General features: G+C 55.9%; 2 protein-coding genes across 4 annotated transcripts in view; one reads left to right on the plus strand and one right to left on the minus strand.

Moving 5' to 3' along the window:
• HCN4 (hyperpolarization activated cyclic nucleotide gated potassium channel 4) overlaps window positions 1-5,294 on the minus strand; it is a 50,464-nt gene extending 45,170 nt beyond the window's left edge. Inside the window, exon 1 of the mRNA XM_020893528.2 lies at window positions 3,743-5,294. Coding sequence (XP_020749187.2) covers window positions 3,743-4,530 — 788 coding nt within the window. The 5' untranslated portion in view covers window positions 4,531-5,294. The remainder of the gene's footprint in view (window positions 1-3,742) is intronic.
• Window positions 5,295-5,485: 191 nt separating this feature from the next.
• REC114 (REC114 meiotic recombination protein) overlaps window positions 5,486-13,606 on the plus strand; it is a 183,774-nt gene continuing 175,653 nt past the window's right edge. For 2 of the 3 annotated variants that reach the window (XM_070468807.1, XM_070468808.1), the window contains exon 1: window positions 5,486-5,781. In XM_070468807.1, coding sequence (XP_070324908.1) covers window positions 5,515-5,781 — 267 coding nt within the window. In that variant the 5' untranslated portion in view covers window positions 5,486-5,514. The remainder of the gene's footprint in view (window positions 5,782-13,606) is intronic. The other variant, XM_020893535.2, reaches the window with a different exon arrangement.

Consider the following 13,606-nt stretch of genomic DNA (forward strand, 5'->3'; position numbering starts at 1 on the left):
CTGGGACCTACAAGCCATTGGTCCAGTTTATGTGATTTTGGACCCAGCTGTTTCTGCCCCCAAGTAAAGGATCCTCCAGGGCCTGCTGTTTCCTTTCTTTCTCCACAGCTTCAGAAAGCTTAGGCGAGAAGATGGAATGGGCAGGGGGATGAGAAGAGTCAAGTTCCTGCCTGTCTCCACTCTCAAGACCAAGCTAGAGTTTGGGGCATGGGAGAAGCCCTAGAACTGACATCCCACATAGGGACTTCCCTCCAGCCCCCAAGGCCACAGGCGCAGCCCCAAGATATCTGCTCAGACACCTAGAGGTCACACACTCGGGGCAACCCCCTGAGGCTGACACTTGAAAGCCTGACTAGTTTCTGGGAACAGAACCAGGAACATCTTCACTGGGGGGGGGGTCTCCCCACTTCTTTTCTCTCCTCCTGGGAAAACAAGATCACACAGATACTATTTTTCATTTGTTCCAGGTTCCCACCACCAAGCTCAGCTTCCAAGATATGGCTCATGTGGAAGGAAGGACCCACCCAGGACCCAAGGGCCCAACCAGCCTTGGGCAGGAGCCTGGGGAACAATGTCCTGAGGGGCTGCATGTTCTGGTCTCTTCTCTTGCTGCTGCTGCTGCTGCTAAGTTGCTTCAGTTGTGTCCAACTCTGTGTGACCCCATAGACGGCAGCCCACCAGGCTCCCCCATCCCTGGGATTCTCCAGGCAAGAACACTGGAGTGGGTTGCCATTTCCTTCTCCAATGCATGAAAGTGAAAAGTGAAAGTAAAGTCGCTCAGTTGTGTCTGACTCTTAGTGACCCCATGGACTGCAGCCTACCAGGCTTCTCTGTCCATGGGATTTTCCAGGCAAAAGTACTGGAGTGGGGTGCCACTGCCTTCTCCGGGTCTCTTCCCTTACCAAACCCTAAATATGGCTTCAAAAGGCAAATGCAGGGTAGAAGGGGAGAAGAGGTGAGACAAGCTTGTAGAGACTGGAGTCGTCACGGGGGTAGCCAGGGCCTGGTGTGTGTGCATGTAGAGGGTAGCGTGGAGAAGCAGAGGCAACCAAGAAAAGCCTACTATTTACAGGGCCCAAGTTATATGGGCTCTTCAGAGCATAGCCAAGTCCAGCCCCTGGAAAAGGCACCCAACTTTCTCCCCCAGGAAGAGGAGATGCCAGAAGCAGTCTGTGACGGCAAGCTCTGAACTCCAAACCACAAACTCAATCTATCATGGTTTGCTGGAGATTCTTTATTAAACCAATTCTGTTGGATTGGTGCTTCCTGCCCGTCAAAATGATGAATAAATACTCAAATGGCAGGAACAATGCTTGCAGAAGCTCTTGTGAAGCCTGAGCTGGACACTGGGGATTGGCTCCACATAGAGGCCCAAGGCCAGTGACTGAAACTCGAGGGACTGAGGCTTAGGGTGCTGGGTTGGCTGGGGCGAGTGGGGAAGGGTGGTGAGGCTGGGTTGAGTTGGTGGGTGTTCTCAGCCTGGAAGACTTGGCCATAGTCCTTGCCTCTTTGACCTTGTGAAGATGAGACCAGCTGCTTTGGCCTAGAGGCATGATCACAACCCTTCCACATACAAGAGAGAGTTTTTCTTGGATTTCTTCTCTTGCACTGCACCTAGCATCAGGCTGCATACAGAAGGTGTATGCTTGCTGCTACTAATTCCTGGTGCTTGTTGCACAAACCCAGATTCAAAGCCCAGTCTGACCCTTTTCTGGTTGCCCATTTATCAATCCCATTGCAGCCACACATCCCTATCCCTACCACCCTCTTCTCCGCCATGTCCCAGATGGCCTGTGGTTAGTAGGAGATTCTGCAGCAAGGGGACTGCAGATAGACATGCCAAGATAGGCAGAGTTCGATCAGGAAGGCAGGAGAGGTTGCATAGATGCAGTCAGCCTGGCCCCAGCCCTTCAGCATCCCGAGTAAGGGGCAACTGGGAGGGGAAAAGCCAGTTCCCAGAAGGTGCTCCATTAATGCCTGTTGACAGCAGAAGCTAGGCATACCTGGGGTTGGTCCCTAGCAGTCTCCCATCACAAGCAATGAGGTTGGTGGTGAGAACTCTGAACAGAGGCTTTCAGACAACAAAGCCAGCAGGGAGCCAAGAGAGGGAAGGGAGGTCGATATTGACATGGCCTACCTGCCAGCACCACCAGGGAGTTCAGAGACAGGAGGAGCCCAGGACATCCCCCTGGGGGGGGAGGGGGGATACAGGAGACAACAGCGCCTTCCCATGCCACCCCTAGCTCAGGCTGGGATCCTCGGGTCCCAGCACTGACCTGAGGGGAGGCCACACTTTAGGAAACTGGCACAAGGAACCAGCCACAGTTCCTCATAGGAGGGTCTCCCATCAGCTCACACATTAGCTCACTGAGGATTGTAGCTGTTTGTTTAGTCTGTTCTCTGGCTGCCCATGCCCTCTGGGAACAGGAATCTTGGATATTAGGGTTAGGTAGAGCGATCCTTCAAAATAGGAAAAGGTAGGGGCCCTCCGTTCACCACCTATTTTAAGCCGTTGAGTGTTGCCTGACTGGTCATTCCTAGCACAAGAAATCTCTCTCATTGGATGGAAAACGGCTTTGCTCTCATTACAAACCTAGCTTCCCTGGAGTTTGCAAAGAGGGCTCTGCGTTGGCAAAATGTTCATTTATATTGGCAGGCAAGCAGGGAAGGCAGGGAAGAGAGCTAAATAGGGGGCAGGGCCCAGAGAGAGAGAGAGGAAAAATTAAACCCAGCTCAAAAGGGTGAACGTTTTCCAGACCCTCACTTCAATGTGTGTATCAGGAAAGCCCAGGGAGGCCCCAAGATCTTGATGAGGGTAGGGGCATCCCTGATTCCAACTTCAGAGGCAATCATCAATCTCTCTTTCTGCACAGTACCCCCACAGGCCGGGAGTGGTATCTGCTCCTCAGTGGCATCTACTCTGGTGATGAGGAGGGGGCGGGGCTCCTCTCCCTGACTGGTAGTCACACCGTTTGGGGAACCAGAGCTGACCCATGAAAGACCTAGCAGATGCTGGAGCTTGGACCACTGGGGTGAGAATGGGGCACAGGGCAACTGCTCATCAGTCAGGACACCAGGCATCTTCACTGACCACGACGAGCAAGGTCATGCTGCCCTGCTCATCTGGATGCCAGCTGCCCAGGGTGCCTGCTCCTGGCCCACTACTTGGCATGAGGGGTTGGGCCCAGGGCTAAGGTGGGTGCAGAAGGCTTTTACCCTGGACCTGAGGCCCCAGTGACCTCAGTCTCCCTCGAGCAACCCCAGTTGCAGCTTCCCAGGACACCAGAAGGCAGATAATAATGCCTGGGGTCAGCGCCCAAGGAGCTGGCTCAGATGCCAAAAGGTCACTCTCTCTTCCAGGCCCTGTTCTGCAGGCTAAAAGACCTGGAGCAGCCGCGAGGATGTCCACCCTGACTCTGCAGCCCAGAAGAGGGAGGCGGGATGTGGAGCTTAAGGTGGCAGAGCCTCATCGTGGCTGCCAGCAGGGCTAGGCCAGGCTTTGAACACCTTTTCAGCTTGCCTCTAATGTGGCCAAGAGGATGAGGTTGGGAGGCTGGAGCACAGAGGAAAGTTCTCAGCGCGGTGTAAGAGGAGGTCTGGGGGTGTCTCGGAGCCTCGAGGCGCCCCAAGCTCCCAGCGCGAGAAAGGAAAGTTAACTCCGGCTGAGAGGCAGGGCCGAGAGACAGGAAGCATGCCTGCGACCGCTCAGAGAACCCACAGGACCGTCGCCGGGCCCCCTTACCTGAAGTCGCTGTAGGGGTGGATAATCCAAAACCCGGCCGACTTAACCCTCTCCTGCTCGCGTTCTACCGCCTTCTGGCTGCCGAACATTCTCAGGGAGAATTTGTTGACCCCGGGCTGGAGCATAGCCCCGAACTGGCGCTGCATGAAGCCGGCCTGGCCCAGGCGCACCTCGGCCTCAGGGAGGATCTGGTCTCCAGCGGCCGCGCCTCCCTCTACTTTGATCGCGGTGTCCACCGAGGGCTGCTCGCAGGAGGCGGGGACCGGCTGCGGCGGCTGCTGGGGCGGCGGCGGCGGCGAGGCTGCAGGTTGCGCCGAGGCGCCGGAGCGCTCGGGTTCAGCCGCCAGGCCCGGGGGCGTCCTGTCCTCACCGGGGGACGCGTCACCCTCGGCGATGAGCCGCCGCTCCTCCACGGAGTCATGCAGGTGCCCGTGACTGCTGCCGCCCCCCGCTCCCGCGCCGCCGCCGCCCCGGCTGCCGAGCGATGCCAGGCTCCCGCGGAAGCGCCTGCAGTCGCCGTTCGTGCTGGACTTGCCCGCGCCGCGGGCTGACCCCTCGCCGTCTGCCGCCCCGTGGACCGCGCCCCGGGGCTCCGTGCCGCCCGCGGCAGCCGAGGGTGAAGGCGAAGGCAGCGGCCGCAGCCGGATGCTCCTGCGGCTGGGGTCCTGGCGGCCCCCAGCCCCCTCCTCCTCGGCGTCCTCTTCCTCGTCCATGATCCACGCCTTGGCCCCCACCTGCTGCGGAAGGCTGTAGAGTCGCTTGCGCATGGACGGCGGCAGCTTGTCCATGGCTCCAGGGGCTGGGGCGCGAACCGGGCCAGGGGCAGGGGCGCGGGTGCGGCGCCGCGGACCGGCTCCAGCTCCTCCCGCCGGTCAGTCCGCCCGCAGGGACGCGTCCTTCGCCGCCGGCGCCAGCCGCCTCAGGCGCCCATGCTAGGCAGGCTGTGAGCGGCGGGGAGGCTCCCAGTCCGGCTTCGGGTCCCGGGGCTCTCCGCGCTGCGCCTCCTCCCGGGTCCGGCTGGGCGCGGGGACCCCGCTCTCCCTCCCTCCCTCACTCCCGCGGTCAGGGGCGCGGCGCGCGGCCGGGCTCCAGGCGCCCCGCCCCCGCGGGGAACAATGGGAGCGGGTTGAAGCGGCGCTGCGGCCGCGGCGCTCGGAAAACCGCTCCGGAGCGCAGAGCGCACGGCCAGCGCTCCTCTGGGGCGTGTGTCCCGTGGGCAGGCGGGCTGTCTGTCTGTTCCGCCGCCCGGGCTTTGTGGCCAGCAGCTCGCGAGCTCGCCTCGCTTCCTCTGGCCGAGCCCGGCCAGCACGTCCCGGGGCTCCCGCTGCAGCCGAGCGGAGCCCAGCGGCCCGCCGGGCTTACATCAGCGGCCGCCTCCCCCGGAGCGCCCTCCGGCAGCCCTCGGCTCCCGCGCCCCGGAATATTCATGAAGCCGCCGCAGCTCGCGGGTTGCCATAGGAGCGGCTCCCGCAGCCCGGCCTGCCTACCTGGGCTTCTTAAAGGGGCAGTGGCGCGAGGGCCAGGGGCCGGGAGGGGGGCGGAGGCGGGCCCGGCGTGAGGCGCAGGGTGGACCCGTGCCCGACCTTAGGGGCCGAGGTGAGAGACGACCTTAATCCTCAAAGCTCGAGTGTCTTTCCTTGGCCAAAGGCTGGGAGCGCGCCCAAGCCCAGGGCTCGGGCTTGGGTTGCTAATTCCCCACCCCAAGATAGAGGGGTAGGGCGGGGTTTCCCGGTCTCTCCTCCGAGCACCGGGCTCGCCTCTCCCCCGCGGTTATGCTTTTCAGCTGGGTCTCCGACCCTCCTCCGGGGAGGCGGGCCGTCTGTTGGCGGAGTCCCGGGCCTTCCCGCAGCGCGCCTGGAGAGGGGGTTTCCGGGAAATGCACTGCGTCGGGGCTGCTCCTGGGGTTTTCCTGTGACACGGGCGGGGGCGAATCCCCCGCTGGTCTTTCCCCTGCGGAGTCTCGCGGCGACCCGGCCAGGAGGGCGTGGGGGAAACTCCAAGAGGCACAGGGCGCGCGGTTGCGACCCAAGCCCTTCGAGGTAAGACTTCGAGGAAATGCGCCTTCAGCAGTCACGGATGCGGGGTCGGATCACGCACTCCGGAGTGCTTCCGATGCGGGTTTCCGAGACTAGCTTGCTGCAGCGGGGAGCCAGCAAGCGGGCTCTCCTGGGCGACCTGGCATTCCGGGACTGGCTGTGGACCTCCTTCTCCCTGGTTCTCCTGCAAATTGTGGCACCCCAACGCTAGGGGAGGTCCTGCTCCACCCCGGCCCCTACCCCTGAGCAGAGCTACACAGCCCCCACTCCCTCTGAGTCCGCTCCCCACCCCCACCCCCAGGCCCGCCGGCGGTCCAGCTGTGCAGTCTCCGGGCTTATGGACAAATCCCACCAGCTCTGCCAGAGATACAGCGGTGCTCCTCTCCAGCCCTCTAAGAGCGCCTGACCCCCATCCTCACAAGCAGGGCTAGCCAGACACCCTCCCCCTCCCCTGGGCGGGGGAGGTGGTTGCCGAGATGGCCCAGGGGTTACTTAGACCCTGTCAGGGCCAACGTGCCAGATTAGCTCAGAGATGAGATGGGAAGGGGTTGGCTGGCGGAGGCTGGAGTTCGTGTTAATGCTGAAGTGGATTCTCAGCACTGATAGGGGGGAGGCAAAAAGATCCCCCAGCCCTGCCACCTCTCTAAAGAATAACATCAAGTTTTTCTTGAAAGAATTTTTTATTCTCATTCTTAGCTCACTTGTGACCATCTCTCGCACCCCATTCAGAGCAGAAATTTTCTGCAATCTGGCAGAAGCTTTTCTGCTCTCTACTCAGGACTACAGGACCTCCCAGGGGGAGAGGGAATGACTAGGGTGATGACATCACTGCTTGCTGGCATTTCTACTTTTGAGCAGTTCTGAGCTGACAGTTCTCTGCACAGATGCTGGGAGGCCTAATCCCTGAATGTCCTTGGGTCTCCTTGAGGAGGAGTGTTTTTATCCAGTGGTGAGCCCTGCCTGCCCTGGTGCGCCATTTAACTCACTTCTTTGGGTTTCTGTGTCAGCCGGGAGTTAGGCTGCCCTACCCCAGCTTCAGGAAGTCAACCCAGACCAGCTCCCCAGTGACCCATGGCAGGGACATCTCCTCATCTAGGAACCCCTTTCCTGACCATCCAAATTTTGGCCATGTCCCCCTTTTGGGTCCCATGGCCCAGGAGCTCCCATCAGCCTGACTATTGATTACACAGTACAGGCCGTGTCGCCTTCAGGGGAGAGCTCCCTAGGGGGAGGACAGGTCAGACTCATCTCAGGGAACTCAGCACCAATTCAGAGTTGGGGGGGTGAGGAACAGCAGATCCATAATGTCAACTCAACACATGAGTGAGGGACCCTGGAAATTAGTTAATGTCACTGAAGGGGCTCTGTGTAGTAGATGGTGGATTCAATCACGGTTCTGCTTCCTGGCACCCTGGTGTCACAGGCTGGCCAGGAGTCAGTGTCCCTTAATTCCTCCCCATCTAGCACCTCCCCTCCCCTCAGTTTAATTAATACCACCCATTCAGGGCCATCTAGGACCACCCTTGTGTGAAGAAATGACTGTTTATTAAAGCAGGTTCATGGAAACCCCTTGTGAAGCCTAGTCTTCTCCCTCTGAAAACTGTAATAGAGGATAGCTGTGGCATGCCAGCAATCTGAGGGAATTAGGAGGGGGAGACCCAGGTCTTGCCCTTGATGGGCTCCATGTTGTGGAGAATCTACATTCATGTTCCGGAAAGAGGAGAAAACTCAAGACAGAAAAGAACTGTGTGCTAAATCATGCCTTGACCAGTGAGATTTGAGGAGGGGTACTTCACTGAGGCTTGGGGGTAGCTAGGGAGCACCTTCCTGGAGGAGGTGTTGGATTTGGTGAAAGACCATGTATCCAGCACTTTACAGCTTACACTTCATTTATTAAACCGCATGAAATTTTTGTGGGCCAAATATGGTCAAAACTTTCCAGTTTCACCAAACTCAGCCTAACATTCATACTCCCATTTGCAACCTAGAAAACTAAAGCACAGAGACTTAAGTGACTTGCTAAACATCCCACAGCAAGAATATGATGGAACTGGAGCCACACCTAGGGCTCTACGGGTCAGCCTCTTCTCGGCTGAGCAGGTGACTCACACAGATGGGGGTGGGGGCAGGCCCAGGTACAGGAGGGAGAGGCAGTTCTGAGTCTAGTGTGGCTAAAGCAGAGAGCAAGCAAAGAATGGAGCCCGCACGTCTGTAGTCTCCCCACTGCTTCACTCAGGTCTCACACACTCTCCTTTCCAGCACTGCCTAGAAAGCCTGACATCTACTCTGCACTGACCTGGTAACACAATACACAGGATCTGGGGACCCCAGCAAGGGAAGGCCTTGCCTCTGGGCTGAGATAGGGAGGAGATCTCTGACTCTCCGCTGCAGTGGAGGACTGAGTACCTCTGGGAGACAGATGTGTACCCTGCCAGGCTGCAGGGGTCCTGGGTATTCCCGGAATGCAAACCCAGAAAAAATCTGGGTCCAAGAGAGCATGGGCTGGGGAGAATAGACTTCCTTCCCTAGAAGGAATGCTGAATATCAGAAGACCTGCTGGGGATAGGGTGGGGATGTAGCTGATTATATACATACCAACCGATCAGTGCCACAACAGTGGCAACCTGCATGGGCAGAAAGGAATGGAAAATTCTGGAAGTTTATTTGCTCACGGTCTGCTCTTGCTTAAAGGTGCAACTCTGGGATAGGGCAGTGGCTCCCACACTGTGTAATGCCAAGGTTTTGGCCAGTTCTGCTTGAAATTTAACCAGAAAAAGAAAGAACAATGGAGGATTTTTAGGGTAAGGTTGCCAACGTCCTTTCTTAAAAAGCTGTCTTTATCCTACCATTATATCCTTGTTGCATCTTCTGTGTTAAAATGCCCCTTTATGAAATCATAGTGCTGGGAGAGGGTATTTTTCACGTCCTTGGCTAAATAAAAAAGTTGGCATAGGATTTTGTGTTTGTTCCCCAGAATCATTTTTGAAATGTTATTTGTCTGTGGATTCCAAAAGCCTGGAAGCCCCTGCTATAAACAATAGAGCGTGAGACTGTAAAACAGAAGCTGTAGAATGAAATACTGTCTTTTACTGCCCATGTATTCCTCAGTCTTCCTTGTGTATAAGATGGGTTTAATGATATATACTTCCTGGGACTTCCCTGGTGGTTCAGTGGTTAAGACTCTGTACTTCCATGGCAAGGGGCACAGGTTCAGTCCCTGGTCAGGGAATTAAGATCCTGCATGCTGAGTGGCATGGCCAAAAAGGGAAAAAAAAAATGATGTGACTCTCCTAAATTATTTTGAAGACTACATGAGAAAACAAATGCAGTGGGCATGGCTTCTCATGTGTGGTCTGTTCTTAATAAACACTGAGTGGTAGAATGTTGAATGAAACCTGTGTTAGCCAACAGAGGGGGAGACATGTGGCCTTTGGAATTCAATTTAGGTCATATATTCATCTTAAAAATTGCTATTGCGATGAAAGGGATGTCTTGCTATACAGATTGCTTTTTCTGAATTCTCCATCCTTGATATGTCCTGGCTAGGTGTCCAGAAGGCAGGCTTTCTTCTCTCTGGGGTAGGTGCTTGTTTAAGTGGGATCAGAGGGAACTGACTCAGAGGTCACATCCTTGAGCCTGTGCCCCCAATACATGTACAATTGCATCCTTCTGTTTATCATAGATTCCATTCTCCCCATGCACCATGCAGGTCTGCACTGTGGGCTGCATCAGAGATGTATCAACTTCCTACCGACAGTCCTGATCTGGGGGCTAGGCCCCCAAGAACCCATTATATTCCTTCAGGTTTCCTATCTTCAGGCTTCCTGGTGAAGAAATGGGAAGAGGGGGTGGGACACACAGGGAGCTGGCCAATTGGTTGTACATGTATGGAGAGAAGAAGTCACCTACCCAGTCTTGACCAAGCCCTTGGCTGTCCACCCCTGAGCATGGCCACAACATGGCTGGAGGCCAAGAAGGCAGACAGATTCCCTAGCTCGGGCAGTTCCTATCTGGTTGAAGCAGAGAAAGGCTATCCCACCCAGAGGTTTGTAATCAAGGATCAGAGTAAGTAGTTTAGAAGCTCAGAGCAATGGTGCTCCTGAGCATGTTATGGTCCAGGTAGGCTTCCTGGAGGAGATGGAAAGTAAACCAAGTTTTCTAGTAGGGTTTTCTACTGGTGAATGTTTCTTAGGGGGAACTAGTAAGTGGAGCAGCCTGGTAGGGGTGAGGCTTCTCTCAGTGGGGTAAACAAGGCAGGGTCAGAGTAAAGATCCAGTTTAAGGGGTCACTAACCTGTTGTCCTAAGCTTGTCTTAGGAGAAAGTCTGCTGTCCCCATAGAAAAAGGGTATTGAGTCCTTCCAATCCCCTCTTCCCAACAACCGCCCCCAGGAGCCCACATGCCCACCCTTTCCCAGTGATATTAAGGCACTAGTGAAAGATAGCCCCCTGCCAAGTTCAACTTCCTGTTGGCCTTGCCAACTGCTTTCTTCTCAGCTCTGCCTGGTTTCTTTAGGATCTGGGAGTGTGAACTCTTCTACTGTCCTCTTCTCCACCCTTGCCTCTGTGCAGGACCCCACCTGGGAGTGCCCGGTGCCCAGCTGAGTGAGCCCAGAGGCCTTTCATCTGCAGGCCAGCCCCAGCTCCTTATCCTGCACTCCCAGCTGTTCCCCCAGTACTCTGCCAGATCCCTGGCCAAGACACCAGGCCCCTCTCCTCCCAGGGAGGCAGAAGAAAGATGTGCTGACAGCTCGGCCAGGCCTGGACTGTGTCTCTGTGTCCTGCTGGGGCTCCAGGGCGTCTGGGCCACCTGGACTCAGAGCCAGGCCGGAGAGTGAGGCACTCGCGGTGGGAGGAGGCCCCTGAGGTGCCGGCTGAGCCGAGCTGCCAAGAAGTAAGTACTAGAGACTCCTCTGCCCTATGTCTGGAATTCACAATCTATCAGGGTTGAAGTGAGTTTAGACAGGGGCCCTGGGGGTGGTTTCAGCAGCCTGGGCTGGAGGTGTCAGGGAGGGAAAGAAGAGACAGGATGGCCTGGGAGAGGGGAAAGAGTATGGGCAAATGGGGCAAGATGGGAGAGGTAGTGAGGAGAGCTGGGAAGGCGGAGCTCACCCGGGAACATGAGGTGGCCCCGGGAGTGGGCTCATAGCCCCCCACAAGCACTGGACTCCCCACTCCTGAGCTCTGCTCATGCGGTCCTCCCTGACATGCCCTCTGCCCACCCCCCCAATGCCTCTGCATGTTCTCCTTCTCCCAGTTTCACGTCACTCCTTTCATTTGTTCGGTCACCCACCAGTTTATTTATCTAGCCCAATGTAGAGAACCTCCTATATGATGCTAGAAGGTCCAGTCCCTGAGCTTAGGCACCTCAGCTGTGGAAGGAATGAGACAGATACAGAAATTCCCATCTGGAAGCCAGAGACGAGGGTCATGTGATGTGGACAAGTGGCTGGAGAGCAGAGGAAGGAGGGGGAAGGGCATAGAGGAGGGGAACAGGGCAGACGGTCATGTTTGAATTGGTCTCTGAAGAAGGCATGTGTGGTTTGGAAGAGTGAAGGCAGAGTGGTGGGTGTACCAGGCACCAGGGACCCAGTGCACTGGGCTGGGTCTGGGAGGCCTCAGCCCTGGTGTTGGGGAGCAGTGAGCAGCCACGGTGGGTTCATTCTGGAGGCAAACGGAAGCAACTGGAACCAATTCAAGACAAACCAGGACTTTGGATGTGACCTTCAAGTTGTGCCCTGGGAGCCCAGCCGTGTGCTCAGCTCTGCAGTGAGGGAATGAGAAAAAAATGACACAGTCTTTGCTCTTGAAAGCTCATAGTGGGGTTGCAGAGACTGAAGGAAAACCACAAAACCATTTAGTCATCCTCCCAGAGACAGAGACATGGGCCCCCTCCCCCATCCCAGCCCCTGGGTGCGGGGAATGTGCCACAGCCAGGGCCAGGAGGCTGGTGGGGAGATCTGCTCTCCAGCTCCCTGTGAAGCACATCTTTTATATGAGCCTCCCGGCCCAACCTCCCTCCCACAAGCCCTGCACATCAGGATAACCTGCTATTACATGAGCCTTCTGCTGGACGCCTTCCAGGGAGAGACAGTTCCGCTGTGTAATGAAAGCGGTGCCCCACAGACTACCCTGCAGGGTCTAGAGCGGAGTCAGAGTCAGGGAGAGGGTGATAGAGACTGTGACAGAGACTGATGGGGGCTATTATAGACACTGTGAGGAGACTGTGACAGCGGCAGTGACTGGGGCTGTGACAGAGACTGATGGGGGCTGTGACAGAGACTATGACACAAGGTGTAATAGAGACTGTGACGGGGGCTCTGACAGAGGCTATGACATAAAGTGTAATAGAGACTGACAGAGGTATGACACAAGATGTAATAGGGACTATGACAGAGGCTGTGACAGAGACTGACGGGGGCTGTGACAGAGACTATGACACAAGGTGTAAGAGACTATGACAGGGCTGTGACAGAGTCTATGACACAAGGTGTAGCAGAGACTATGACAGGGCTGTGACAGAGTCTATGACATAGGTATAATAGGGATTATGACAGGGACTGTGACAGAGACTGACAGGGGCTTTGACAGAGACTATGACACAAGGTATAGTAGAAACTATGTCAGAGGCTGTGACAGAGACTGTGATAGGGGCTGTGATAGAAACTATGACCAAGTCTATGATCGGGGTTGTGCCAGGAGCTGTGATAGAGACTTTGTGACAGGGACTTTGATGGGCTGTGCAAAGGCTGTCACAGAGGCTGTGACAGAAGTTGGGACAGGGATTGTAATGGGCTGTGTCAGAGGCTGTGACAGAGGCAGTAACCGAGGCTCTGACAAGGGACTGTGACAGGAGCTATGACTGAGGCTGTGATAGAGACTGCGTCGGGGCTGTGGTAGACCCTGTAACAGAAACTATGACAGAGGCTGTGAGGCTGACAGGAACTATGACATTCTGTGATAGAGACTGTGACAGGACTGTGATGGAGACTGTGTCAAAGGCTGTGACACCGTGTCAGATGTTGTGACAGGGTCTGACACAGGAACTGTGACAGAGACTGGGCAGGGACTGAGACGGAACTGTGACTAAGTCTGGAGCCACAGTCAGAGTTGGGACAACAGTTCCTGGAGCCCAGGCCCACACTCCCACAGCCGACAGTGCAGTTGGCGGTGACAGCAGCAACACTGCAAACACACAGGCCCAACCAGGCCCAGGCGTCTGTGGAACCGCCAACAGGCTGAAGCTGCCACAGGAAGAGAACAGGGAGGTGAGTGAGACCGATTTCCACCAACTCTTCTGAGCATTCCTGTTCGTCCTTCCAGGGGCAAGTTTCTGGGTTGCAGTTTCCTTACTATGCCTGCCTTGGGGAGAGTCAGATCACAGGGTGAGACGGGATAATGTGGACTGACCAAGGGGCCCTGCGAGACTTCAAGTTATTGCAAGAGGTCCCTGAATCTCCATGGCCTCCCCAAGCACAGGCTGCTGACTGAATAAGAAATGTGCCTTCCATGGATATGAACAACCATTTCCCCAGTGTGTGGGTGCTAGTGTGATGAGTAAAACAGAAATGTGTTTTAAAGCATAACTGAATTCATAGTCATGATAACTAACATTTAAGGAGTGCCAGGCACTGCGCCAAATACTTAGCATGGATTAGCTTGTGTAATCCTTGCTAGAACCCTGCCAGGTAAAGGGTATTATCCCCATTTTACAGATGATTAAACTGAGACTGGAGAGGATGACTGAGTTGCCCACCCTCCCACGGCTAGAGGAAGATAGAGCCAGGGTTTGCAGGCAGTTACATCTGACCCAGTCTCTTACCCTTGCCT

The sequence above is a fragment of the Odocoileus virginianus genome, chromosome 6, assembly GCF_023699985.2.
Source record: "Odocoileus virginianus isolate 20LAN1187 ecotype Illinois chromosome 6, Ovbor_1.2, whole genome shotgun sequence".
NCBI classification, from domain to species: Eukaryota; Metazoa; Chordata; class Mammalia; order Artiodactyla; family Cervidae; genus Odocoileus; species Odocoileus virginianus.